Source organism: Chinchilla lanigera, unplaced genomic scaffold (assembly GCF_000276665.1).
Source record: "Chinchilla lanigera isolate Chin_1 unplaced genomic scaffold, ChiLan1.0 scaffold00049, whole genome shotgun sequence".
Lineage (NCBI taxonomy): Eukaryota > Metazoa > Chordata > Mammalia > Rodentia > Chinchillidae > Chinchilla > Chinchilla lanigera.
Window position 1 is genome coordinate 10,722,570 of NW_004955450.1, and position 25,866 is coordinate 10,748,435.

The following is a 25,866-nucleotide window of genomic DNA, read 5'->3' on the forward strand; positions in this document are numbered from 1 at the left end:
GGCGGCTTCCTCTCCATCAGCCCGGTGCAGCCCGAGGAGCTGCGGCGCGCGGCCCCCACGCGCGCTCCCCAAAAGCCGCCGGCGGAACGCCCGGCCCCGGCCGAGCCCAGCACGGTGAGGACGGAAGGGGGCGCCATTGAAGTGCAAGAAGCCAAGTGGGGCAGAGATGCCATGGGACGTCTGAGTGTGACAGGGGCGTGGGAGTCGCCTGTGCTTCCTTCTCCTTTTATAATCCCCATGCTGCCAAGGGAGAAGGGGAAATGAGGGTCTGCAGGTTCCATAAAGCCCAGGTTGGGCTCAGAGTTGTGATCCTCCTGCTTCAGCCTCCCGAGTGCTGGGATTACAGGTGTGCGCCACCGCACCCGCCAAGACAAGGTTTGTGATGGAAAGAGAAGTGACAAGGAAAGTGGGCGACAGGGCCGACAGGTCAGGGAACCCAGGGGAGGAAGCTGAGGAAGGATCCGGACCCACCCACTGCGGGTCTGCAGGGTCCAAGCAGACACCTGGACCCCAGCAGGCGCTGGCAGTGTCTCCGGGTGAACCAGGCTGCTGCCCAGGGAGCAGGGCCAACAGAGGACAGACAGAGGGCTGCCAGGGCTGTGTGCAGGCCAGGGGGCTGAGACAGCCCTGCTCCCTGTCAGGGAGCCCCCAGATGGCCGCGGCCGGTGAAGAGGCTGAGCCTGCCCCCCAGCAAGCCACAGCTGTCGGAGGAGCAGGCTGCCGTGCTGGGGCTCGTCCTGAAAGGCCAGAGCGTCTTCTTTACCGGGAGTGCAGGTAGGGGTCAGAGAGGGGCTGGGGATGTGCAGCTTGGGGCAAAGGCACCGGCAGCCCTGACTTTGCCCCCTGCCCAGGGACTGGGAAGTCCTACCTGCTGAAGCGCATCCTGGGCTCACTGCCCCCTGCGGGGACCGTGGCCACTGCCAGCACAGGGGTGGCAGCCTGCCACATTGGGGGCACCACCCTCCACGCCTTTGCGGGTGAGTACGAGCCCTGGGGCTTGGGCTAAGGGCAAGCCCGGGGGAAGAAATAGCTGGGCATGGTGGCGTACACCTGCAATTCCAGCACTTGAGAGGCTGAGGCGGAAGGATCTGTGTAAGTTTGAGGCCAGCCGGAACTACATAGCCAGATCCTGTCTCAAAAAAAAAAAAAGCCAGGCCTGTGGGAGGGGAGGTCAGGGTTGGCCGCGGGCTGGGCTGAATGGTGTCGTTCACAGGCATTGGCTCGGGCCGGGCCCCCCTGGCGCAATGCGTGGCTCTGGCCCAGCGGCCGGGTGTGCGGCAGGGATGGTTGAACTGCCAGCGGCTGGTTATTGACGAGATCTCCATGGTGGAGGCGGACCTGTTTGATAAGCTGGAGGCCGTGGCCAGGTGAGTGTGCACCGGGAGGGCAGTGACGGAGGCTGGCATCTGGGGTCCCCCAGGAGGAACGGCATCTGAGCCCCGGCAGCTGCCCTCGCTCCCCGCAGAGCTGTCCGGCAGCAAGAGAAGCCCTTCGGGGGGGTCCAGCTCATCATCTGTGGGGACTTCCTGCAGCTGCCCCCGGTCACCAAGGGCTCCCAGCCCCCTCGCTTCTGCTTCCAGGTACCGCTCATCCCTGGCCCTGCCCCCCCCCCGTCCTGGCATTCTGTGCCCTCCCTGAACCCCATCCCCGTCCCTGCCAGGCCAAGAGCTGGAGGAGGTGTGTGCCTGTGACCCTGGAGCTGACTGAGGTGTGGAGGCAGGCAGACCCTGCCTTCGTCTCCCTGCTGCAGGCTGTGAGGCTGGGCAGGTGAGGCTGGAGCTCCGGCGGGACCACCAGGCAGGGTCCCGGCATGGGTGCAAGGGGAACACAGGGCTCAGGGAAGGGGAGCCTTGGGGGGTCCTGGGCACCCGAAGACACGTGGTAGTGAAGAGCTTCCAGGCTCCAGAGAGGTCCCTGGGATCAATCCAGCCTCCCCCTGAGGTTTGAGTCTGGGTCACACAGCGCAGGGCAGCGCGGAGTAGGTTAGGAGGAGGAAGGAAGGATGCACGGAGGACACACAGGACGGGTTAGAACAGTGAGCACCCCATTTCAGACGTAGAAAGTAGGGGCCAAGGAGGCACACCCAAAGTGGTGGCCATGCTGAGATCTGAACCCCAGTCTGAGTTAAAATCTTAGCTGGGCGCGGTGGCACGTCTGTGATCCCAGCACTCTGGGCTGAGGCAGGAGGCTTAGGATCGCTGCATGTTCAAGGCCAGCCTGGAGCAGTGCGTCTGTGTCTGCTGCTCTTTCCCCGACCCCAGGCCAGCTGTGTGGGCCGCCCTGCGCGTGTCCCCTGCGGTCCCCGGGGTTCAGCGAGCTGTGCCCTGACAGCCCAGCCCTACAGGTGCTCGGATGAGGTGACCCGGCAGCTCAGAGCCACAGCTGCCCACAAGGTGGGGCGAGACGGCGTTGTGGCCACGAGGCTCTGCACCCACCAGGACGACGTGGTGCTCACCAATGAACGGCGGCTCCAGGAGCTGCCAGGTGAGCAGCGGGCCAGGGCCGGGCAGCCTCTGTGTCCGCCACGGCTGTTCGGTTTGCAAATGCAGTGGAGACCCTGAGAGGCGCAGTGCGGATCCCAGCCCCGCGTGTCCCCCGTGCCCAGACTGACCTGCGATTTTGGAAGCCCAGCCAGTCTCAACTCATAACCCATTTTCCTACTGTTGCCAGGGGAGGTGCACAGCTTCGAGGCTCTAGACAGCCACCCTGAGCTCGCTCGGGCTCTGGACGCCCAGTGTCCCGTGAGCCGGCTTCTGCAGCTAAAGCTGGGCGCGCAGGTGAGCCGCAGGCAGGGCTGGACCAGAGCAGCCTTTCTCTCCCTCCAGCGCAGTGCCTTGTCTCTAAAACAGGGAGTGCTGCAATCCCAGCACTCCGGGAGGCTGAGGCAGGAGGATTGCAAATTCAAGCACAGCCAGGGGCAATGTAGTGAGACCCTCTCAAAATAAAAAAATGTTTAAAAAGGGCCGGGGATGTAGCTCACAGCAACAGCACTGGGTTCAATCCCCAGTACCACAAAATAAATAGGAGTGAAGTCCCTCTTCCCTCGGCTGTCCTCAGTAGGCGGCTTAGAGATGGTTGGGTCCTGTTCCTCCCACAGTGGAAGCTCTGAACGGGAGACTTTGCCCAGGGTCCAGAGGGCACCCAAGGGGCAAGTGTAGGCCCTGTGGCTGAGCAAGGGGTGGCAGGAATGAGGGGCCCCCTCTTGAGGTTTGTGACCCCATGGCAGATCTTTCTTTTCTTCAGTTTTTGGAGGCAGGGTCTCACCATGTAGTTCAGGCTGGCCTTGATCTCACTATGTAACCCAGGGTGGCTTCCAATTTACAGTGATCGTCCTGCCTCAGCCTCCCAAGCGCTGGGATTACAGGCGTGCGTCACCATGCCCAATTTAGTTCTGACCTTTTCAAAGCCTTGTGATGTAGGTCACCTTCCTGGCTTTACCACCTCCTTCTGAGGCCCACTGAACAAATGCCATTTCCTGTGACGGGAGGGGAAGCCATGGATCGTGGCCTAGGTCCCCTATATGACAGTCCCGGTCCTCAATCAGTGGAGGCTGGGGGTCTAGAGATGAGCAGGGTAGGCAGGGCCCCCCACTCTCCTCTGCTCACCCCGTAGGTGATGCTGGTGAAGAACCTGGCGGTGTCTCGAGGCCTGGTGAACGGCGCCCGAGGGGTGGTGGTGGGGTTCGAAGCCGAGGGCAGAGGTGAGTGCCGGGCAAGGCGGGCACACTGGCTGTGGCAGGATGACCCCGAAGCTCCCGCGCTGTGCTCCCCATGGTGCCGAGCTGAGGTGGCGCCGCCCCGTCCTTCTCCAGGGCTGCCCCAAGTACGCTTCCTGTGCGGTGTCACCGAGGTCATCCGCACGGACCGCTGGACGGTGCAGGCCACAGGGGGCCAGGTCCTCAGCCGGCAGCAGCTGCCCCTCCAGCTGGCCTGGGCACTGTCCATCCACAAGAGCCAGGTAGCCACCAGGCGGGTACAGCACAGGCCTGGGTGGGGCCTGAGGCGCTGGGGGGTGGGGAGTTCCAGATCAGGACTAGAAGAGCTACCCACACCCTGCCTCAGATAAGCCAGGCTTCCTGCCACGCCCCCTCTCCTGAGATGTCTCACCTCCCAGGTGCTGGAATCCAGGCCATGCCTGGCTCCTCTTTCTTTCCCTCCCTTTCTTTTGTCTTTGTTTGTGTCTGTTTGGTTTTATGAGACAGGGTCTCACTATGTAGTCCAGACTGGTGAATTCATGGTGATCCTCCTGCCTCAGCCTCCTGAGTGCTGGGATTACAGGTGTGTGCCACCGTGCCCGGCACTCTTGTGGTTTTTTTTTTTTTGATACAGGGCCTCACTCTGTAGTGAGGTGGGCCTTGAACTCACTGTATAGCCCTGGCTGACCTGGAATTTGCAACCTACCTGCCCCACCCCTCAATGCTTGCCCCAGCCCCTTTGTATTGAGACCTATCTGCTGTAAGGGTCTCTGCTGAAAGCTCTGGATGAGAGGAAGAGATCCAGGGTCAGGGGCTGGGCTGGCGAAGAAGGATCAGGCTCTCGGATGCGGGGACCTCAGGCTGAGCTGGCTCTGTCCTGTCCCTGCCCCCAGGGCATGTCTCTGGACTGCGTGGAGATCTCCCTGGGCCGGGTGTTTGCCAGCGGCCAGGCCTATGTGGCCCTCTCCCGGGCCCGCAGCCTGCAGGGCCTGCGGGTGTTGGACTTTGACCCTTTGGTGGTCCACTGTGACGCCCGGGTGCTGCGCTTCTATGCCACCCTGCGGCGGAGCCTCGGTCTGGTAAGAGGGAGTGACCCAGGGATGGGCGCCAAAGGACAGGGGAGGCCTAGGACAGCGTGGCGTGGCAGTGCCCCCTGGTGGTGGAGGCAGCAGGGGAGATGCGGCCCTGGCTGTGGCCGTGGGGACAGCACAAGGGTGACCAGGCTTTCTGGCTCTGATCCAGGAGTCCCCAGACCACAAGGAGCCAGGCTCTGACCAGGAGAACACAGACTCCACCTGCTGAGTGTCCGCTGCAAAGGGAGACGATGTGGGCGAGACCCAGCCACCTGCTCCCTCGGGAATAACTTCAGGGGCTTCCCACCCACTTACGAGCTGGGCCCATGTCTCCCCGTCCTGGGCTCAGAAGTCACCCTTTCTGTACCCACTGGGAATGGGCCTGGGCGGGTACCTGGCACCAGAGGAAAAGCTGTGTGCAAGGACTGGATGCAGGGCTGTGGGGTGCTGTGCGCCCCTCTCTGGGCTGCAGAGGGTATAGGCTGCTTCGGGACTGGCAGCCTCCTGCTGGGGGCTATGCTGGTGAGTTTTCTGCTGCTATAACAAGATACAAGAGGGCATGGAATGATATAAAGAAAAGAGGTTTATGCAGTGCACCTTCTCAAGGGCCAAGAGCATGGTGCCTGCACCTGCCTGGCTCTGCTGGGCCCGAGTGGCATATGGCAGCACACAGGGCAGGGACACGTGAGTGGGGTAACGGGGTGCAAGACAAGGGGCACAAGACAAACTGGCCATCGTGGTGCACACTGCAGTCCCAGCACTTGGGAGGTTAAGGCAGGAGGACTGGGAGTCTAGTTAGTCCTAGCCTGCGCAACTTAATGACTTAGTGAGACCCTATCTCAAAACTGTAAAAAAGGATGGGGACTGAGTTATAGCTCAGTGCAAAAGCCCTGGGTTCAGTCCCCAGCACTCAGAAATTAAGCAAGAGACACGGAGGTCTCAGGAGGCTGAGGCAGGAGAATCACTGTTGAGTTCAAGGCCAGCCTGAACTGCATAGCAAGGCCCTGTCTCAAAAAGACAAAAAAAAAGCGGCAGCGTGGGGGGGTGGGGGGAGGCGCCTGGCTCCGTTTTTATAAGCAGTCCAGCGGAACCCTTCCACTCCTGGCAGACCCCATGGCTTAATTTTCCGCCAGTCTCCACCTTGCCACCTCAAACCGCTACACTGGGACCAAACTGCCGGCGTCTCCACCCGTAGGGGACAAACTATCAAAACCATAGGGATCGGAAGAGAGAGGAACCCGGGTTCCATTCGGGCGCGGCCCAGGGTATCACAGCCCAGGGCTGACGCCTGAACAGAAGCTGCAAAACCTGCAGCAGCTGCTTTTTTGGGGGGCGCCGGTTGAGGGCGCTGAAAGGGATGTTCTCAGGTTGTATTTATTTGAGACAAACCTGCGCACGCTATGAGAACCCACCGCCCTTCCCCGCGCATGCTCACATCACGGCAAGAGCGCAGCCCTGGAAGCCAGGTGCTATTCACGTGGTCACCTGAGGTTTAGGAAGCCGAGGTGGTTGAGGCTGGCGACTGACAATCAAGTGATGAGGGGAGTTGCCCTCATCTGACAGACGTGGACACACCAGAGCTCCTCTCAGTTTGGGCCCTGTTGGGATTCCAGCCTGGACATTCTGAAGGGGCATAAGTCATCGACAGTCCACCGTCAGTTCATCAAGAAGTAGGATGGCTATGATCCCAGCGCCCTGGTGGCTGAGGCAGGAGGATTACAAGTTTGGCCCTAGTTTGAGCAACTTAATGATACCCTGTCTTTAAAAAGGTAAAAAAAGAAAAACTGGTGGAGCATGCCTATAACACTATTACTCAGGAAGCTGAGGCAGGAGGATCCCTTCGAGTTTGAGGCCAGCCTGGGCCTCAAACTTCATACATAGTGAAATCGTGTCTCAAAAAGTTTATTTTGAGGCAAAATCACCAAGTTGCCCAGACTGAGATCAAATATGTGATCCTCCTGCCTCGGCCTCCCAGAGCGCTGGGATTACGATGTGTGGGTGGGTCTTTATGGTGATCCTAGTCCCCTTACAGCACAGCCCTCCTCCGGGCCTGGCTGAGGGCGCTTGCCATTAGGTGGCACACTCGGTCCCTCCTTCCACACAGTAGCCCGGGACACCCGGTGTGGCAGAGACAGGGCCCCGAGTTTTCTCACAGCTCTGCACTGGGGGTTCTTCATGGAAATGGCGGAAGCTGACCCAGGGTAAAGAAAGAAGATAACTGCCAGCAGGAAAGAAGATAACAGAGAAGCAGAACCCACGTGGAGACCAGGAAACCAGGCTGGGAGCAGATCAGACCAGGGCTGGAAGTAGCAGTGGAGCTTGCGGCAGCCATGCCACCAAGTCCTCTGCTTCCGCCTGGACACCGACCTTGCCACCTCTGTCCCTGCACAGTGCAGCAGCCACTGGCAAGAGGCTGGACGTGCCATCATGGTGCGGAGGGAGTGTGGAGGCTGAGGCAGGAGGATCCCACCCTGTGTCAAAACATTAAAAAGACTAGGGCTGTGGCTCTGTGCAAAGGCCCTGGATCTGATCCTGTTATCCAACACACACACACACACACACACAGTGGCAGAAGCCTGTAATCCCAGCACTCAGGTTTGCCCTTGGTTTACCTTTTTTTCCCCCCCAAAGGGGGGATCAAACCCAGGACCACTGTCACTGAGCCACACACCAGCCCTTTTTTTTAATCTTTAGATAGGGTTTCCCTAAATTGCTTGGGCCGACCTTGAACTTGAGATCCTCCTGTTTCAGCCTCCTGAGGTGCTGAAATTACAGGCATGTGTCCTGAGCCCACACTCGGCATGAACGTGGAACCGTGCAGGCAAACAGCAGGGAACAAAGTAAAGGCACAGTTAGGGGACCCACACCTACCAGAGAACACCCCTGCCCCTGTCCCGCCCTCTTCCCGGGATTTCCTGCCTCCTCCCCACTCCCACCGCAGGGCTGGACAGACGCAGGAGACAGGCGTAGCACAGGGCCCCAGGTCAGAGCTATGGCTGTCAGCCTCCCGGGTCCACACTCAAGGGAGGGACGGTGTTGGGGCGGCCTGGTGTCCGGGCTGGGCACAGCCTTAGGTAATCCTGAAGCCGAGCCTGGTGGTGCAGCCTGTAACCGCAGCACTCTGAGAGGCTGAGGCCGTCAGATCACAAATTCAAGCCCAGCCTGAGCAACTTAGTGAGACCCTATCTCAATCCCAGCACTGAGGAGGCTGAGGCAGAAGGCTTGCATTGAGTTCAAGGCCAGCCCTACCTACAAAATGAGACCCTGTCTCTATGTAGCCCCAGCTGGCCTCAAACTCAGGGTGATCATACCCGGCTCCAAAAAAAAAAAAAAGCAGCTGGAGACGTAGCTCAGTGTCCGTGCTTGTTAGCACGCACAAGGCCCTGGATCTGATCCCTAGTACCAAAAAAGGTAAACATTTCATAAAATGATAAATTAGGGGCTGGGGATTTAGCTCAATGGTACAGCGCCTGCCTGGCAAGCGCAAGGCCATGAGTTTGATTCTTAGTACCGGAAAACAAACAAACAAAACAAAAATAATAAAGGGAACACACTGTCAGGTGCTGTGAGAGGTGGGGAACATTTACCACCCCCCTTGGAGGGCGCACTCCTTCCCCGAGACAGCGGGGGCGGGGGGGGGGCGGCTGGCCACAACCCACACCCTTTCTGGGGTCTTGGATATTTTCCCTCCGGCTGCCCAAACACCACCGAGAGCAGGCCACTAGGTGGCGCCCACGGATCACTAGGCCAAGCCTGGAGGCGCGGGTCCCTGGTTCCCAGGCTCCTTGTTGAAGCGGTTTCCAGCGTCTCCGGTACTGAATCTCACTGTCCAGGCAGGAGCGATCGTCCCGTTTGGATAGAACCCAACCCTTTCAGAGGGGCGTTGGCTTGGAACTGCAGTCTGATACAGGATTTTGGGGCTTTGCAAAGCTGGCCCAAAACCCTGCAGCCGGCCAGACTCCCGCGTGGAAAGTCTGGCTCCTACGTAGCAGCACGGTGGCACATAGCATCCCAGCATTCGGGAGGCTGAGGCAGGAGGATCGCCATGAGCAGGAGACCAGTCTGGGCTACCTAGTGAGTTTGGGGCCAGCTTGAACTACAGTGAGACCCTACCTCAAAAACAAAAAAAGGAACAAAGGAATACAGGCTCCACCACGTCCTGCGACCTCGGGCTTCTGCCTGGTTTCATCATTAGCAAAGTGGCAACAACAGCTGGACAGGGAAGTCGGCCTCCAGGTTCAGCTCCTATTGGCCTTTGTCACAGGCTCTGCCCCCTCGTGGCCTCCAGAGAGCAGCACGGTGTGACACTGTGACCCTGTGACTGTCCCCGCGACCCCCAGCCTCCTCGCCATGGGGCTCAGGGGACAAGGCCCTGCCGCCCACGCGGGCTGGGACAAGCCCTCTCTGCCTGCCCAAGAAACAGGAGGTCCAGGTGGGTCTCCACCCCCTTCCTTCCTCTGCCCACGCCCATCTTCCACCCCATCACAGAGGGGATGCAGAGCTACAGGTGGCCGCTCAGAATGGCCTTGAGTCTCAGGGCTTTCAGAGACACATCTAACTTCCAGCCCCCAGCTCTGTCCCTGGGACTCACAGGCACGCCTCTCAATATGTAGTTCAGGCTGACCCTCAACTCATCACGTAGCGCAGGTTGGCCTCAAACGTGTGGTGATCCGCCTGCCTTGGCCTCCCGAGTGCTGGGCTCATAGCGTTCAATTACAGCAAGGGACATCACTGGCTGAGACCTAGTCTTGGGAGGTCAAGATGGGCCAGTCAGCCGGCCCACCTGGAAGGCCACTCTGCTGGGGGAGGAACTGCAGGAGTGCCAGGGCTCCACACCTCCCCGGCATCCCGTCCTGTCCACTCACTGGACGGCTCCAGCTGCGCTCCCTTCCCATCCTCGCCCGCAGCCCTGTCCTGAGCTGTGGGCCTGCTGAAGGCAGATCAGGTTCACCAGCCTCGTGGGGATCCAGGCCGCAGGGAAGCAGCTGGCCTGAGCTCTGGCAGAGGGGGACCCCAGTTCCTCCTAAGAGGCTGGGGAGCAGGTGAAAATCCCCTCCCACGTGAGCGGTGCCCCCCGGCCTCTGACTGGCTCAAGGCCCCTGGAAGGGGAGCAGGCAGCCCCCACAGCCCTGCCCCGCCGCCTCCCGTTCGCAGCTCCCAGTCTGCCCCCCACGTGATGGAAGCTGCTGCAGGGTTCAAAAGGAGCCATGAGGATCCTTACAAATCCCTTCCTGTGCCGGGTTGTCCAGGGCTGGGGTACGGACAGGGCGGAGGAGAAAGTCCCAGCCTGGCCTGTTCAGCTGGTGACAGCACCGCAGTGCTCCCCAGGGCTCCCCAGTCCCCCACACTTGTGTCCCAGGCTCCTGGCTCAGGCCCAGTTCACAGCCACCCAGACCCCTCCAGTATCTCTTGCTGCCACAATTCCCCTCTCAAAAACTGCCCCCCCACATCCCGGTGTGGTGGCACATGCCCAGAATCCTGGCACTCCAAGAGGCTGAGACAGGAGGATCTCAAATTCAAGCCAGGCCTTGGAAACTCAGTGACTTAAGGAGACCCTGTCACAAAATAAAAATAAGCCTCACAAAAAAACAAAAAACCCCTGTGCCACACGAGCCAGGCTACCTCCTGAAGTGTGGGAGCGTCCATGGTGCCCTCAGACCCACCCCTTCACCCCGTATTCAGCACGTGGAGGGCTGTGGTGTACCCTAAGGAGCAGCTTGGGGAATGCTGGGGAGCAGGGGCAGGGGGTTTGGTTTCGAGGCTGGGCTGAGGGCGCCGTCTCCAGAGGCTGGTGCCTTCAGCAGTGAGGGTGACCTGCAGGGCTGGGTCCCACCTGTCATCCAAGGGAACAGAGAACGAAGCGGGGGGCTCCTAGACACCCATGAGCAGGAAACGCGCTGAGGGAACGGCTGGTATGTGGGTGCCCCCCACGCCCCTTCCTTCTTTTGGGGCTGCGGTTTTCACGTGGGATTATCTTCCGCCTCCAGAAACATCCTCGCTGCCAAGTCTTTTTTTTTTGGACAAGGTCTTGCTACTGGGCCCAGGCTGGCCTCAAACATGCCTCAGCCTCCCAAGTGGTGGAACCACCATGCCCGGCTCTCACGGACACCTTTTTTTTAGGAGACAGGATCTCCCTGTATAGGCTGGCTTTGAACTCACTATGGAGCTCAGGCTGATCTCAGGAACTTGTAGGGATCCTCCTGCCTCAGCTGTCCGAGTGCTGGGATTACAGGGCATACCACCAGGCCCAGTTCTCACTACCAACTCTTAAGAGTTAGGCCTGGGCAGACTCAACTAAAGATGGGGTATAAGACTAATTTTGTCATAAAACAAAAAAAAATTAAACAAAGACTAATTTTGTCATAAAGGCACATAAACGTTTATTCTTTGGACTATTTCTATTGATAAATTATTAACGTTATGAGTTTTATTAAACAATGAGTATTTCATAGAAAAAACCCACAAAAATAAAATGTTGAATTTTTAATATTTATTCATTTATTTATTAAGTCTTTTCGAAACAGGGTCTCACTACGCAGTTCAGGCTGGCCTTGCGCTCACTTTGTAGCCCAGGCTGGTCTCAAACTTGCAACGATCCTCCTGCCTCAGCCTCCTGAGTGCTGGGATTATAGGCGTGCACCACCACGCCTGATTTCAATATTTATTTTTTATAAAAAAGCATCAACATTTTTGTGGGGTTTTGCTTTTTTGTTTTTTTTTTTGGTACTGGGGATCGAACTCAGGACCTTGTGCTTGCCAGGCAGGCACTGTGCCGCTGAACTAAATCCCCAGCCCCCAGACCTAGTTCTAACATTGGATCTTTCCATTTGGTTGCATGGCCCTTTCACATTTTGACTAGTCAGATATGTACTCACATAGCTGTCGTCTTCCTCATCGGAGTCAAGGAGGTCTCTTTCCCTGAGTCTGCATTAGTCAATTCATGCTCCATTTTACTGTCACAGGTACTGCGGCTCACAGGGCCAACATCAAAGTCATCATCATCATCATATACCCACCGCACTCTTCTGTTACAAAACGTCTTTTACCATAATGAATCATTTTCATCATCCATGCATGAGTAATCTGATAATCCACTTTTGACCTCCTCCAAAACTTGCAAGTCTGTACTGCACTGGGCTACTTCTACCAGAAAAATCAAAAGAAAACTTTTTTTTTTAAAAAACAAATCCTGGAGTGGTATGGGTCTGTCGGACCCTCTGTGATGCTTGAATAAACAAACGCAAAACCAGTTAGGCAGAGCATATTTTGCCACTTTTGCACACATGCATACTCCTTGCTATTCATCATGCCAAGTGGGTAAACACATGGATTGCTTCCTGTATCCTTCAGGGAACAGTACTGAGATGCACAGCCGGGTACTACTATGCTAAAGTGCAAATTTGTAGTAAAAAAGTAAGGGATGGGTCTGCTGGACCCAGGCTCATTTATGTTCCTCAGGTTAAGAATGCTGCCAACCCCTGTTTCAGTGACTGACCAAATAATTCTCAGACACTTTACCCAAGGGCCCAGGGAAAGGCAAGCTGCAAGCAAAGAGAAATTACTCTGGTAACTGCTAATGGAAGTGAAGCCAGAACCTGAAGGTTAAGAGACTTCCATTTTGGCCAGGCGTGGTGCTGCAAGCCTATGATCCCAGCACTTGGGAAGCTGAGGCAGGAGGATCACAAGTTTGAGGCTAGCCTGGGCTACAAAGTGAGTTCAAAACTAGCCTGAACTATATAGCAAAACCCTATCTCAAAAAAAAAAAAACCCCACAAAACTTCCGTTTTGTGCCTATTTCGTGGTATGATATGATGATTAAATGACATATGGAAGGGGCTTAGGTCAAAGCCTAGCACCTTATAAACACACACTCAAAAAAGTAATGTGTGGGCATGGTGGTACATGGCTGTAATCTCAGTACTGAGGAGGCTGAGGCAGGAGAATTGCTGTGAGTTCAAGGCCAGCCAGGGCTCCAGAGTGAGATCCTGTTTCAAAAAAATAATAAAACAAAACAGGGGCTGGGGATTTAGCTCAGCGGCAAAGCGCCTGCCTGGCAAGCGCAAGGTCGTGAGTTCGGTTCCTGGTACCGGAGAAAAACCAAAAAAAAAAAAAAAAAAAAAAAAAAAAAAAAAAAAAAAAAAACAAAACAAAAAAAGAAACCAAAGAAAGCCCCGCCGCCCTGCACAGACCCAGAGCCTTGCACACTGTGACAGCACTCCACCGCTGAGCCGTACCCCAGCTGGGAGCTGCCGCTCTTACCGAAGGCAGATGGATCGGGGCCCAGCTGAGGTGCTGGGGAAGCGCTGGGAAGTACGGAGGCCCCAAAACACAGGTCTGTGGCCTCCGGAGGGCAAATGGTTTGAGACTGGAATGAAACCAAGGGCTGAGGAACAGTGCCGAGCAGTCTACACATACTTCACTTAGCAAAATCCTATCTGAGAATAAAAGATGGAAAGGTTGGCCCGGAACAATGGCACACACCCGTAATCCTAGCACCCTGGGAGGCTGAGGCAGGACAATTTAAAGTTCAAAGCCCAGCCTGGACAACTTAGCCAGACCCTATCTCAGAGAGTAGAGGTTTAGGACGAGCTTCCCAACTCCTCCCCGGCTCACCAGGCAGAATGTTTAAATTTGCTCAGAACTTTCCACTTCATAAAGCTGGCATCTTTCCGTGGGTGTTCACACGGTCGTCTCGCTTTGTTTTGCAGTGGTGGGGCTTGAACCCAGGGCCTGCGAGTTCTCCCAGCTGTCCTGGGTCCCACACTGGAGCTGACCTGGGCTGAGAGAGAGAAGCCTGAAAGGTCAGCGAGGGTCAGGGCCCTCAGCAGCAGTGACCTCATGGAAGCTCAGCTCTGGCTTCGGCCCAGCATCCGGTTCTTCTGCTCTGCACAGGGCCCCCAGCGGGGTCTGGAACTCATCAGCCCAGAAACCTTCCTGGGCTGCACGCAGGGCCACCACGACGCGCGGCTGAGGGCCAGGCCCCCGTGCTCTCCTTCCAGTGACTACACACCCACCCTGGCTGTGACAGGCGCTGGGAAATATGCGAAGACCTCGTCTACTCATGCATTTAATAAATATTTGTGCATTGCGTGCACTGTGCCTGGCCCTGGGCCGGCTCCGGGGATTGGACAGCAATTCCTGCCCCCGTGCTAGCAGAAGCAGCCATAAAGGAAAGCAGAACTGTGAGGGCAAAGGGAATTGTGTGACAGGCCCCTGGGAGTGGACGGAGGGGAGCAGGGGCAGAAAGAGCCTTCCAGACAGGGCAGAAGGCTGCCAACAAATACCCGGAAGCCAGGCATGGCTGAGCAACGTTGGAATTCCAGCATTTGGGAGGCTGAGGCAGGAAGACTGGGAGTTCAAGGCCAGCCTTGGGCTGCATATTGAGTTCAGGGCCAGCCTGGAATATAGATTCTGGGGAAATTGTAAATCTGGCTTTTGTTAAACCGAGTCAAAACGGTTATTCTTTTCCAATAGGGCCAGGGATATAGCTCAGTGGCATAAGTGCCTCCTTGACAAGCATAAGGTCCTGAGTTCAATTCCCAGTACCGAAATAAATAAATAAATGCTAGCTGAACAAGATGACTTATCATTTCCAGGTAAACAACTAAAATTACATTCACCCTGCCACCCCCACCCCAATTAAGAAACAATGGTTTACAAGACACTGAAAGCTAGACCATGAAAAGGAAGGATGCCTGAGACAGGAAGCAAACGAACCGAGCTCTGTGTTTTTGTTTGTTTGTTTGTTTTGCTTTTTTTCCGGTACTAGGTATTGAACTCACGACCTTGTGCTTGCCAGGCAGGCACTTTGTCACTGAGCTAAATCCCCAGCCCCCAGCCGAGCTCTGTGAATGCCTCTCCTTACTGCCAGAGCTCCCATACTAGAGCCCAGAGGTAGTCTGTAGTCCTCATGCATTGAAAGGAAGAAGCTGGGAGCCTGGGGAACACTGGGTGGGTAAGAGTTTTCGGGACAGAAAACCAAAATGGAATGAGCCGCATGCTGAGAGACCCTGGAGTTCTCCAGTACTTCAGCTCAATGCACACAAGCAAGGAAACTACGGGAGGGCAGGGCAAGAACCGCTCAAAAGGGTAACACAGAACAGCTGTGGAGTTCACCCAGGGCTGGGAGCAGTGCTGGTTCCTACCAACCAACCACAGGAGAAATTTCGCTCATGGGCACTGAGGAGAGCACTCAAAAGAGGTTTGGGCTCAGAAGTAGGAAAAGAATAACCGTTTTGACTCGGTTTAACAAAAGCCAGATTTACAATTTCCTTAAGCAACTCCCACACCCTAAACCAGTGGTGGCGAACATATTAGTATCAGGTAGCTCCCCCTAAAAGTTGCTAGCCAAACGTTACTGGGTTCTGGGTTGCTCACCTATCCTGGAGTTAGATTCTGGATTCTTCAAGGAAATGAGCAAAAAGCAGTAGCCAACTTTATCAGAAAAAGTAAGAGTGAAGAGAGGAGAAACTGCCTCTGCAGAGCAAGCCTGGGCTGAGTGAAGGAGGAAAAGGCAAGATAAAAGTTACTTCCTGGAGGACACAAAGTGGGCTATAGTGAGGAAAGCCATGCAAGTTCTTGTTAGAGTCTGTGTCCTTTTAAGCCGTGTAAGTCTCGAGGAAACCTGTGAGAACTTCTACACACAGACCTGAGAGGCGGTGCTGCGATCCCTTCTCAGGCTGAGGTCAGGTCTGAGCGTCCTATTAAAAACCTGCTCCAGTAGGGGGCGTGGTGGCACACTTCTAATCCCAGCACTCAGGAGGCTGAGGCAGGAGGATCGTTGTGAGTTCGAGACCAGCCTTGGCTACAAAGTGAACTCAAGGCCAGCCTGAACTGCATAGTGAGACCCTGTCTCAAAAAAAGACAAAAAAACAAAAACAAAACAAAACAAAAACCAACAAAAACAAACCTGCTCCAGCACATGCAGGGCTTTGGAAACAGTTTGGTTCAGGATTTTGTAATTAACAGGCCACGCCTACTCTCCCAGCCAGCTCTGCCACTCCAGAGCCTCCTATCTCACTATGGCATGCTTGGTATTTTTCTTTTTAAGACAAAAGATGATAATGTATGAGGTTTTTTTTTGTTTTTTTTTTTCCCCTAAACTAAAACCTCAGCACTCAGGTTTAATTGCAATGTTCGCATTTTGCAATAAGTAAGTGGATTTTGGGTTGCAGTTTGGACCTCATCTCTAAAAGGCCCATCTTCACTGCCTTAAGCAGTTCAAGAATATTCGTAAGAACACAAAAACATCCAGGACCTGACAAAGTACAATTTATAATGTTTAGCAGCCAATGAAAACCAGTAGGTAAACTGGATGTAGTGGTGCACGCCACCAGCACTTGGAAGACTGGGCCAGGAGGATTGCAAGTTCAAGGTCAGCCTGAGCTACTTAGGGAGACCCTGTTTTAAACAAACAAAAACTAGCAAGGCTATAAGAAAATACAACCCATGGGTGGGGGTATAGCTCAGGAGTAGAGCACTGGCCTGGTGTGCACAAAGCCCTGTGTGCAGGCCCCAGCACAACAAAAGATAAACTACTCCAGAAATTACACAGATGGTAGAACCGTGAGACACAGACGCCAAAAGAGTTATAACTAACTATATTTTACATGCACAAGAAGAGGGCTGGGGGTACAGCTTAGTGGTAAGGTGCTTGCTTAAGCACAACTGAAGTCCTGAGTTTGATCTCCATGGTTACTAGTTATAAGGTGCTGGAGTCCCCTTCTGGAGGTGGTTTCTAGGTTCCTTCTCTCCTGAGGAAAGAACTGGTCAAGATAAGCACGAACAGCAGGACAGTTTTATTAAAGGTAGGAAGAGAAACAGGCTGAGCAGGGCGAGATTGGGCCAAGTAAAAGTAGGTAAATAAGTACACCCTATAGCATGAGGGCGGCCACCATGCAGGAGAGAACATGGGGCCGACACCCGATGTGAACCGTCCTTCTTATATCACCAGCTCCTCAGGCTGGGTCAGGTCTAGGCCATCCTACCGAAAACCTGCTCAAGTTATCACAAGTCCACGTGCAGGGCTTTGGGAACTGTTCTGCACAAGTGTCTTGGAATTTTGTAATTGGTCAGTCACACCTACTTCCCCAGCCAGCTTTGCCATGCCCTAATCTCCCGTTCTCACCATCACTGCAAAAAACAGAAAAGAAAAACAGCCAGGCATGGTGGAGCACACCTGTAATGCCAGCACTCAGGAGGCTGAGGCAGGAGGATCGTTGCAAGTTTGAGACCAGCCTGGGCTACAAAGTGAGCTCAGGGCCGGCCTGAACTGCATAGAGAAACCCTGTCTCAAAAAGACAAAAACAAAACAAAACAAAACATAGAACTAAGATATTTGAACCCTAAACACAACAAAAATAAAACTATACTAAAGCTGGATGTGGCGGAGCTTGCCTGTAATCCTGGAACTCTGGGAGAATGAGGCAGGAGCATGCCAGGTGCCCAGGCTGATCTTGTTAAAAATAAAAAATTATATATATATGAATAAGGACACTGAGGGTCTAGAAGTAGAGCTCAGTGGTAGAGTACTTGCTCTGTAGGCTCCAGGCCCTGGTTCGCTTCCCTGCACTGCATAGACAGAGAAATAAAGCAGCCTGTGGCAGGGAGGCTAAGCCAACCCTGTGACTTAGCAAGACCCTGTCTCACAGTAAAAGGCAAAAAGGGTAAAGATGTAGCTTGGTGCAAAGGCTCGGGGTTCAATCCCCAGTACCCTCCCCAGACACAAAGCAGTCAAACTAAGTCATATCAGACTGCCCAGCACACACACAAATGACAATCAATGTATGTATCTTCCCCCCAGTACTAAGGAGGGAACCCAATACCTTTGCACTAAGCTACATCCTGCCTCAGCTTCCCAGAGTGCTGGAATTATAGGCGTGCATCCACCTAGTATAGACCTTTAGTAAGAAACTGAAGTATTAATGTAAAATCTATCCACAGGCCAGATGGTTTCACAAACCCTACCAAGTGGCTGAAGAAGAGCCGATCGTGGTGGTGGTACTGGGTCCCTGGGAATCCCTCTAGAGGTGTTTCCTAGGTTTTGCTTGTCCTGAGCAACGAACTGGACAAAATAACCTCAAAAGGTGGTGAGGTTTTACATTTACTACGGGAGGAAAAGAAACATGCTCTGCAGAGTGAGTTTGAGCCAAAAGGCAGGAAAAGAGGTACAGGGTGAGAATAGGCACTGGGCAGAGAGCACATCCACAAGGGAGCCGCGCTGGCTTTCTGATCAGGCTCTGTCAGGCCTTGATCAGCCCACCCAAAGCCTGCTTGGGTTCCCGCAAAAAGAACCGAAGAGGGCCGCGGTCCTTGGTTCCAAGTGCAGATCTCTGGGAACTGTTCTGTGCCCGTGTCCCGGAACTCTGTAATCGGCAGGTCACACCCATTTCTCCAACCAGCTTTCCACACCCCGATGTCCTACCTCCTGGCACACACCTGTAATCCCAGCACTTGAGAGGCTGAGGCAGGAGGTTCGCTAAGTTTGGGGCCAGCCTCCACAGAGTGAGTTTAAGGACAGCCTGATCTACAGAGCAAGACCATGTCAAAACAAAAAACCAAATGTGTCCTGAACATGCAGACTTTTTTCCTTGTCATTATCCCCAAACAATACAGCAGCACTAGTTACGCAGCATTTACATTGTATCAGGCATTGTAAGTAGTCTAGGAGTTAAAGCATAAGGAGAGGGGCTGGGGATTTAGCTCAGTGGCACAGCGACTGCCTGGCAAGCGCAACGTCATGAGTTTAATTCCCAGTACCGGGCGGTACCGGGGGGAGGGGGGGCACACAACAAAGGATAAGGTACACGTCTGTCATCTCAGCAGTGTCGGAGGCCGAGGCAGGATGATCTGGAGTTTGAGGCCAACAGGCTAGGTATAAAATGAAACCTTGTCTCAAATAAAATAAAAGCACACAGGCAAATATAAGTGCCAGCAAGAGGGAGATACTACGCTACTTATGCTATTTTATATAAAAGGACCTCAGCATCTGCCGGTTTTTACATCCCTGGGGCCTCGGGCCAGTCAACCCAGCACACCTAGGACAACAGCATCCTGACCTTTGTCCCCAGCTCCTAGTGACAACTCCTAAAATCCCTGGAATCTCCAGTGATAAAGGTCTTTTGTATGCTAATGGACGGCTGATAGCCGCCAGCCCCAGGGAACAGCAAGACAGCCTGGCCACCTGGGAGGTCCTCACTTCAACCTTCGGGGAGGGGAGAGAGGGATCACCTTAGGAGATGCTCCCGACTAATAATTTAATCACTCAGGGCTAGGTAGGAAGGTTCCATTAAACCTCAAGTGGGAGCTGGGTGGCTGGCACCCGCCTGCAATCCCAGCACTCTGGGAGGCTGAGGCAGGAGGATGGCAAGTTCAAGTCCAGTCTGAGCAATTTAGGGACTTAGGGAGAAACCCTGTCTCGAAATAAAAAATAAAAAGGGCTGTGCACATAGCTGAGTGGGAAGGCCCTGGATTGTCTCCACTACTGAACAAAAATAAAGCAACCAAAATGGGTTGGATACTATCATCCTCATATTGTGATCAGGGAGACCAAGGCTGAGACAGCTGACTTACTCCTCGAAGTCATATGGCTGTCAAGCTGTGCATCCAAGTGTGTCTGGTCACAAATGAACTGTAAGCCTGCCAGGATCTACGAGCTGCACCCCCAAGTCACCAAGCCCACAGCCTGAGAGCCCGCCTTCTCCTGGTCCGGCGTTGGAGGATGACAGCAACTCCGAGACAGCTGGATGCCTGGGCAGTACACAGAGGTGGGCAACTGTGGATTTCATGTTGTAAAATCCTAAACTTTAATCCTGATTCCTCTCTTTTTCTTTTGGTCCTGGGGATCAAACCCAGGAAGTACTGAGCTACATCTCAGATCTCCCCTGACACTTTTTGTGTGTGTGTCTTTTTAAGACAGGGTCTCACTATGCAGTTCAGGCTGGCCTTCAGCTCACTTTGTAGCCCAGGCTGGTCTGGGCTATAAAACTCACAATGATCCTCTTGCCTCAGCCTCCCGAGTGCTGGGATTACAGGCATGCGCCCCCATGTGCAGCTTCCCCGACACCTTTTAAATTTTTTTTTTGAGACAGTGTATTGCCCAGGTTGGCCTTTGAGATCCTCCCGCCTCAGAGATTATAGGAGTGTGCCACCCCGCCTGACTAATCCTGATTGCTTCATACACGGTGAAGGATAACAGCAAGGAGCTGAGGTCAGGGGCACCTTGGTCTCCCCACCTTTTTTACTCTTTGATCTGAGGAAGGTTTCTAAACCTCTCTAAACTGCAGCTTCCTCTTTGGCAGAGAGATAATAACCCCAACCTGCGTGCGGGACCGAATCCCGAGCCTCAGGCACTAAACGAGGTGGAGGCCGGTCGGCCAGACTCCCTCCAGCAGTTTTAAACCGAGGTAACTAGGGGCAGCGGCAGCAGGTGGAGCTTTGTTAAGCAGGCGTCTCCCAGGGTGCCCGCACCTTTCTCATGCTAATACCTCTCGAGCCAGACACTCCAAGGCTGCTTCTTCCCGGAGCACACACCAGCACGGCCCCCTCGGTCTTCCCCGCCTCTCCCTCCTGAGGCTCCGGCCGCCTTCTCACCTGGCTGCCGGATTCCTGACACCTGCCAGGCCACAGAGGCCGCCCCGCCCCGCCCTCTTCCCCCTTGGCCTTGCTCGAGGGTTCCTCTCTGCTCCCAACGCTCCAGCCAAACCAGGCCTCGGGCACTCGGTTCCCAGACCTTTCGCTGTGCTCAGAGCAGCTCGTCACTCACCAGGTCCACTGGAGCCCTCAGGGGACAGCGGGCGTCCCATAAATACCTCGGGAGGAGTGACTCTAACCCAACTCCCGCGGTCCTACCCCTCTTTTGGTACTGAGGGTTGAACTGCAAGCTACACTGCCACCCCTGCCCCCTTTGGAGACTGTCTCACTAAATCCCCAAGTTGCCCAGGGTGGGCTCGAATCCGCGACGCTCCTGCTCTGCCTCCTAGAGCGTGCGTTCGACACACCTTTGCTGATGCAGGTGCCGGACCGGGTAGCAGCAGGGAGCCAGCTGGGGCTGGGGTTCCTTCTGCAGGCTCCTCCCAGGCAAAGCGGATCAGCTCTCCCTTGGGGCAGAAGTTCCCGAGCCCACTGGCTGTTTCCGGGGCCAGTGGGTGACCGGCCCACCAGCCATTGTCCCAGGATGCAAACACTGACTCTGGGGCGCCCCGGGCTCCAGCTCCTTCCGGCTGGGCATTCCACCGGGTTGCAGAGGGGGAGGAGCCTTGGGGGCCACCGGTGGGGGAGGTGCTCAGGGTTTAGGCCCCGTCCCCAGCGGCGCTCACCGCCCCAGCGTCTGGGGTGTGCAGATTTTGAGCGAGGACGCTGACCCAGTAGGTCTCCAGCGGGTCCAAGAACCAATGAGCCGAAGGACCGTGCTTGTGTCCACCTCTCACTAGAGAGGCGCCCACCCACGGAGGCTCCTGCAGCTGTCACCGGCACAATTTAAGTGTTCTCTTGGGCACTCCTCGATCCACAGCCTGGTTTTATAAATAAAGTTTTACTGGAACACAGCCAGTCATGCTTGACTTTTCCCCTTTTTTTCTTTTTTGGAGACAGGGTCCTGATGTAGTTCAGTTTGGCCTGAAACTCACTATATTGTCTACGCTACTCATGAGGATGCTACCGCCCATATAGAAATTATACACACAAATGTCTATAAATACCAAGGACACCTCTGGAACCTGTTCCAATTGCTGGTAGACAGGGCCCAGGGTGGGGAAGAGTTAATATCCAATATTCTTTTTTCCAAATTGAGGGAAAATTTGTAGAACGTGAAGATTTGTAGAACTGTATATACCATTTTAAAGTATTACCGTCCCGGGGGCTGGGGATTTAGCTCAGCGGCAAAAGCGCCTGCCTGGCAAGCGCAAGGTCCTGAGTTCGGTTCCTGGTACCGGAGAAAAACCAAAAAAAAAAAAAAAAAAAAAGTATTACCGTTCAGCTGTGTTTGGTGACACATGCCTGTAATCCCAGGACTCAGGAGAGGCTGAAGCAGGAGGATCGCCATGAGTTCAAGGCCGGCCTGAACTACACAGCAACACAGTGTCAACACCTCCCCCCGCCGCTCCCCCGCAAAAAGCCACACTGTGTCATCTGTGGTGCCCTAACATTTATCCCAAGTGGAAGCCCCGCGGTCTGATGAGCGGCCCCTCCCCCTACTGGCTGGCTAGGTCCCCAAGGCCTTAGTGGTGAGTGTACCCCCCTTTTCTTCAGGGGGTTCAGTGTCCAAGGTACAAAGGCCACACTGCCACTTTCTGTGGCACAGGCAGAGCCCGCTCACTGTCCCTCGGTCCATGTCACTTCGCCCCAGGAGGCTGCAGACCCCTGACCTTGCTGGACGCGGGCACAGCGTAAGCATCCCTCTGCTCGGCCCCTTGGCCTTCCCAGACACCACCCAGCAGGGCCACGGCCCAACCAAGCAGCGCTGTAGGCTTCTGTCCGGCTGTGGCAGGGCTGGGTCGGAGGAGCAACCAGCTGGAGAGCGGCTCGCGACCTCTGCTTCCTGCGAGGGACTCAACACCAGTCAGAGCTTAGCAAGTGCTGTGTCATCAGTGCCAGAACTTAAAACCCATTACAAAACAATATAACAACAAAACAGGCTTTAGAAAAAAAAAAAAAAACAGGCTCTTTAGAGGATAGGAAAAGATTGCTGAAGGTTCCACATGAAAAGATATTTGACTGGGGAGGCTGAGGCAAGAGGATTATTGCGAATTTGAGGTCAGCCTGGGCTACAAAGTGAGCTCAAGGCCAGCCTGAACTGCATAGTGAGACTCTGTCTCAAAAAGACCAAAAAAAAAAAAAATTTGCTTAGTTTTGTTTTCCTTAGGAAGAAAATCTCCAAGTCAGATGTAGCAGCACAGGCCTGTGTAATCTCAGTGTAAGGCTGGACGTGGTGGCCCACACTTGTAATCCCAGCGCTCTGGAGGCTGAGGCAGAAGGATCTTCTCAAGTCTGAGGCCAGCCTGGGCTCCATGGTGAGTGCAAGAACAGCCTGAACTGCAAAGCAAGACTCTGTCAAAAAAAAAAAAATCTCAGAGCTCAAGAGGCTGAGAGGCAGGAGGAGGATCTCAAATTCAAAACTAGCCTGGGTGAGTTCAAGGCCAGCCTACACTATATAGGGTGACCTGGTCCCCCCAAAGCAACACCAAAACAACAAAAAAAGAAAAACAGATTTCCAACTCACCTAATTTCCTGCTTAGTTCATTTTCTGTTGTTTTAACAACAAAAAATTCTGAGCCGAGGTAATTTCTGAAGAATAGTTCCATTCAGCTCTCAGCTCTAGGGGCTAGAAACGCAGGCACACGTCTGGGACGAACCTGTGGCCACAACCCCCCAGCACCATTAACATATGAATTTGGGGACTCCGGTGCCAACATTGGAGGTTTGGGGGATACATTCAAACCAAGCCACCTTTTTTGTTGTTGTTGTTTTGAAACAGTGTCGCACTATTAGTGGAGGCTGGACTTCAACTCACTATGTAGCTTAGCTGCCCTTGAACTCTGGAGGATCCTCCTGCCTCAGCCTCTCCAGTGCAAGTGCTGGGATCACAGGGGTGTGCTGCCACACCCAGCTGAAACCAAGCTGTTTTTGAAATTAAACAGAAGCAGCTTGGTGGAGCAAGTGTGTGCAATCCTGTACTCTGGGAGGGAGGCTGAGCCAGAAGGATCCTGAATTCCGGCCCAGCCTGGATTGATTTCAGCCACTGAGGCTGAGTTTCCACATCAGCAAAGGCCCTGGCCCGCCCAGTGGGGCAGGCAGGGGTGCTGGCGGCTGGGTGGGAGGTGCAGTAGGGAGCTCAGAGATCAGGCAGAAACCTTCAGCCTGCTCAGACACCAGTCTGGGCTTCTGTTTTTTTTTTTTTTTTTTTTTTCCGGTATGGGGAATCGAACTCAGGATCTCGCGCTTGCCAGGCAGGCACTGTGCCGCTGAGCTAAATCCCCAGCCCCACTTCTGTTGTTTCTTAATCCTGTGTTCTTTTTCCACTCAGGTTCCTGTGTTCCACTCTCTCCCACATTGGGAGGAGAGAAGGAAGTCATTGACATGTTAGTATAAAAAACACTCCTCACATGATTTTTTTTTCCCCCCATGGGAACCTTAGCTTTTCCATCAATCAACATCCTGTCCTGAGCTACTTCTGCTAGGCACTGGGATTCAAAGACAGAAAAGACAACACCCCTGCCTTCAGGCAGGCACCTTATTACCACTGGGCCAGGACAGGAGAGATAACATTGATTGTCAGGGTCAGGGCCTCATTGAACACTCAAGGAAGGCTGGCCACCACTGGAAAGCTTGGGTGACACCTGAGAAATCAAAGCCCTACTAGGTGCATAGGCTGCCATGGTCATCCAGATGCAGGCCAAGGTCTCCTGGAAGTTACTTTGGAAAATCACCTTTGTCTTAGGTTTGAACTTGGGGCTCAGATTCACAGTGCTGCTCAGGGTGAGGGCGGCTGCAGAGGGGACTCCAAGCCCTTGGAGCTGATGCAGTCTCTGATCCTGACCTACAAACAAGCAACAGGACCAAGGTCAATAATCACAGCCACCTAGTTTGCCTACAATCCCAGCACTCAGGAAGCTGAGGCAGGAGGGTCACTTAAGAGTTTAAGGCCAGGGTGTGCTACACGGCGAGACCCTGGCTCAAAAAAAACAAAACAAAATCACCACCACCAAGAGCTCACCTCAAGCTCTTCTCTGACAGAACCCACCCCTGCAACTGACCCCCCATTTACAGTCGGACTGGAATCCTCCCATCAACCCACCCTGCACACTCAGTGTTAACACTCAGCACCTCCACTGAGCCGCAGCTCTAAGCTCTAACCGCGACTGCAAAAATAACAGCACTCTGTGACATTAACTGCAGGAGCAGCACCCTGTCCCCCATCTTTGGAGCCTCAGGTAACTGTCCCTACTCGCCCCTCCCTCTTGTTTTGCTGTACCGGGGGCTGAGCCCAGGGCCTTCACGCTGAGCTACTTCCCCAGCCTTTCTTTGTTTTTTTGTTGTGACAGGAACACAGTAAATTGGTAAGTTGTCCCAACTAGGCTAGAACTTGAGATCCTCCGACCTCAGCCTCCCAGATGTTGGGAATACAGGCATGTGCCCCAATGCCTGGCTTCTACTTGCTTTCTTATTGCCCAGGTCTTGCCCGTGCTGGGGGAACAGGGATCAAAGGGGGTTCCGCTCTGACCCCTAGGCAGTGTTTCTCAAGAGTCAGGCTGACCAGCCCTCCCCTGTAAGAATGCAAAAAAACAAAGGGTGAGGGGTGAAGAGAAAAACAGAAAGAGCCACAGGCAGAGATGGTCCTGAAGCCTTAGGAAAGGCCCATTAGGGCTTCTTTGTTTGTTTGGTTTGGTTTTTTGGAGACAGGGTTTTGCTAATAGCCCACGCTGATCGCTTAACTCAGAGGGATCCTCCTGCCTCAGCCTCCCGGAATGCTTGGATTACAGGTGTGTGCCACCATGCCCAGTTCCCACCGGTTACCTCTTTGAGCCTCAGTTTCCTCCTACATAAAATGGGGCTCTGAACTAGAAGACGGAGCGATTCATCCTTGACAAGTTCAAAATAACCAGGTAGGGGCTGCCTACACTTAGAAAACTGGCCAGGCGCCTCCCGGAAAAATCAAGAACCACAGCAGGACCCTGCGGGGAGGAAGACAGGTGAGTTCCTCTTACACCAATTTGACCGCCTGAGGAGGGAAAGAGGCAGACGATCCCCGCGCTAAAATCTGGGACATGCCTGAGGGGAAGATCTGTTCGGCCCTCGGAGGCTGGGGCAGGAGGATCACCCAAGTTCAAGGCCAGCTTGGCCTGCATAGTGAGTTCAAGGCCTGCCCAAGAGCTACACGGAGAGACCCTGTCTCAAAAAAAAATTAAAAAAAAAAAAAAAAAAACAAGAAAGGAAGCCTCATTCCATCCGGAGGTGGCAGAGGCTGGAAGTCCTCGAGAACCGGGTAAACTGCGGTGCCCATGACGGACCGGCGGTGCCCGAGCGGGGCGCGGCGCTGGCGGACGGTGGCCAACGAGGGCGGCCCCGGCCCGCGGCAGCTCGGTGAGGTCGGGCCACACGAGC

The 25,866-nt window shown here is 54.4% G+C and overlaps 2 protein-coding genes across 2 annotated transcripts in view; both read left to right on the forward strand.

Moving 5' to 3' along the window:
• Positions 1–7,283, forward strand: Pif1 (PIF1 5'-to-3' DNA helicase; the record flags this gene model as incomplete). Its single annotated transcript, XM_005393887.2, is given in 12 exon segments — positions 1–114; positions 642–774; positions 852–977; positions 1,214–1,367; positions 1,466–1,580; positions 1,661–1,767; positions 2,345–2,484; positions 2,671–2,777; positions 3,613–3,700; positions 3,812–3,957; positions 4,588–4,773; positions 4,937–7,283. Coding segments are annotated over 12 exon segments (1,476 nt in total), but the record flags the coding sequence as incomplete, so codon positions are not given.
• Positions 7,284–24,138: 16,855 nt separating this feature from the next.
• Rbpms2 (RNA binding protein with multiple splicing 2) overlaps positions 24,139–25,866 on the forward strand; it is a 23,833-nt gene continuing 22,105 nt past the window's right edge. Inside the window, exons 1-2 of the mRNA XM_013518834.1 lie at positions 24,139–24,240; positions 25,389–25,454. Of these exons, the coding sequence (XP_013374288.1) occupies positions 24,139–24,240; positions 25,389–25,454 (168 nt within the window). The remainder of the gene's footprint in view (positions 24,241–25,388; positions 25,455–25,866) is intronic.